The sequence below is a fragment of the Galeopterus variegatus genome, unplaced genomic scaffold (assembly GCF_000696425.1).
Source record: "Galeopterus variegatus unplaced genomic scaffold, G_variegatus-3.0.2 Scaffold4468, whole genome shotgun sequence".
Lineage (NCBI taxonomy): Eukaryota > Metazoa > Chordata > Mammalia > Dermoptera > Cynocephalidae > Galeopterus > Galeopterus variegatus.
Genome location: NW_007730579.1, coordinates 83,889 through 86,254, shown reverse-complemented (window position 1 = coordinate 86,254; position 2,366 = coordinate 83,889). Strand labels below are relative to the sequence as shown.

At 46.7% G+C, this 2,366-nt stretch overlaps 2 protein-coding genes across 2 annotated transcripts in view; one reads left to right on the top strand and one right to left on the bottom strand.

The window, feature by feature from the left end:
• LOC103603143 (histone H4) overlaps nt 1-1,104 on the top strand; it is a 4,774-nt gene extending 3,670 nt beyond the window's left edge. The window contains exon 2 of the mRNA XM_008587620.1: nt 988-1,104. The gene's annotated coding sequence lies outside the window, so the exon portion shown is untranslated. The remainder of the gene's footprint in view (nt 1-987) is intronic.
• LOC103603142 (histone H1t) lies at nt 81-729 on the bottom strand. The gene has a single exon (XM_008587619.1). It carries the CDS (start codon nt 727-729, stop codon nt 88-90), a length of 642 nt encoding a protein of 213 aa, XP_008585841.1. The 3' UTR covers nt 81-87.
• Nucleotides 1,105-2,366: the final 1,262 nt, after the last annotated feature.

Here is a 2,366-nt window from a genome sequence, read left to right as displayed (position 1 = left end):
TGCCTTAGTCGCGCCCTTTTAAGGTCATTTGGGTGGCTCTTAAAAGAGCCTTTGGGTTCTTTGAGAAATAGCTTCTCAGAAAGCTGCTCACTTCTTAGTAGACCTCTTCTTAGGGTTAGTTTTCTGCTGGGTCAACTTCGGCTTCCCGGCCTTAGGCTTTCCTGCCCTCGCCTTCACTGGACTCTTACGCTTTTGCCTGGCGTTGGCTCCTTTAGTCTTTCTCCCGCTCCTTGCAACTTTCTTAGCTGCTGGTGCCCTTGACTTCCCAGCTCTTTTCTTAGTCTTGCCACTCTTTGGCGATTTTGAACCCCTGGGTAAGACCACCTTCTTTGTCTTAGCAGAGCCAGGCTTTCTAACCTTGCCCTTGGTTGGTGCAAGAGAGACCTTCTTGCTGAGCTTGAAGGAGCCGGAAGCACCAGTGCCCCTGGTCTGAACCAGGACTCCCTTGCTTACCAAGCTTTTGAGGCCCAGCTTGATGCGGCTGTTGTTCTTCTCCACGTCATACCCGGCAGCCACCAGCGCCTTTTTGAGTGCGACCAGCGACATGCCTGCTCGCTCTTCCGACATCGAAAGGGCCTCAATGATCAACTTGGACACGGGGGCCCTCGGGGCCTTGCGACTTGTCCCCGTCAAATCCACCAGTTTCTTCCCGCGTTTCTTCACTGGAAACTTCTCCATAGTGTTGGTTGGAACAGGATTAGCTAGGGCTTCAGGTGCCGTTTCAGACATAGCAACATAAACAACGAAAACGGGGTAACCAGCCACAAGCGTAAAATGGCGTGGGGCCTCACGGCCTTATATAGGGCAGGGCGCGCTGTGATTGGTGCATCACGCAGGCACCGCCCCCGCCTCTCGGAGGAGGAGCATTTGTGTTTGTTTTACCCCCAAAAGTTGAAACCTACGAAACTCCTCTATATAGAATCGCGCAAATTTCATTGCCGGATGGTTCTTGGAGATTCACACTTCACATGTCTTTTTGTCTTTCAGTGAAAAATGACCCTGCATACCAAAACGATTTGAGAAAGCCGTCGATTTGCAGCCAAATTCAAGGGGAAGAACAAAACTTCGTCTTTTCCTTGTAAATTTAAAAGTAATTTTCAGCAAGATACTGATCTCATCTCTTCTGAGTGGTCTTCCAAATGGGTGGCTTCCAATCGGTGGGGAAAATAAGTATTCATGCCCTAATTTTTATTAAAAATTATTTATATGTGTTACGGAAATAACACAGATCTCTTAGCTGTCTCATTGCAGAGTTAGAAGATGCTTATAGAATTGCCTAAAAACTTAACGGTATACCTTATTTAGGCAAATGCAGAGCTGGCAGGTTAGATCAGTTGCTTAGGCAAATGCAATTTAATAAACTGTAATCCACAAGGCACGTGGGCTGTCTGTGATTGAAGCCACTTCCCTGAAGTCCCTAAAGCTTTATAGAAGACCCTCAAGTTTGTGGTAATAAGGATGTCAAACGTGATATTTGCTTGGCCAAAATCAGGCCACTCTCATGGCTGGTGTCCTCAACTTTATTTTGCCTCTGATTTCATTATTTCAACACCACCCTCCCTTCCCTCAGATAAAGAGACACAGTCTCCGCCTCCAATTAAGTGTAAAACATGAGGCAGGAAGCCTGGCCCGAAGAGCTCAGTGGAAATGGCAGACCCAGATCTCTAGCAAGACTTGACTGACAGGTGTGGCTGCAGAGCTGTGGGGAAAAGGGTTGTTGAATCAATGTCCAGTATGCTACCCTCAGCTTCTACTGGAACTGGCCTTTTGCAAGAGGTCTGGAGATAAGAGTTTGCCCATGAAGTCCAGGCCTTTCTGGACGATGGTGAGAGAGCAGTACAGTGTGACCAGAGCCTAGGGTCTCAGCAAAGGTAAACCCCATAAGTACCATTTCGTGAAGATCCCCAAATGCCGATGTGAGAAATTTGGTAGTTATTCTGCAGGCAGGCCAGGGAGTCACCAGAGGTTTATAAGAAGTTCGTGGTGGTGTTATTGTTGTAGTTGTCTAAGGCTTTGTCTAAGGGGACAGTGTGGGAAAGAAGAAACTCTACATTTAAGATATTTCTGGAAAAAAGAAGTAAAAAAGAAAAAGAACAAAAATTTTAAAAAAATTTTTAAAAAAAGAAAACAAACAAACAAAAAGATATGTCTGAAGTGAAAGCCAAAGGATGAGATTTGCAACTTCAGGTTGCAAAGTGAGGTAGAAAAGCCTCTTTTTCTCTCCACGTCTCATACACATACACACTCACACTCATACACACGCACAACACACCTGAAACAAAAATTCAGAGAATGGGCCGACCCTGTGGCGCACTCGGGAGAGTGCGGTGCTGGGAGCGCAGCGACGCTCCCGCCATGGGTTCGGA

Coding starts and splice junctions, on each gene's coding strand:
- LOC103603142 (XM_008587619.1), bottom strand. CDS start 729: ATGTCTGAAACGGCACCTGAAGCCCTAGCTAATCCTGTTCCAACCAAC.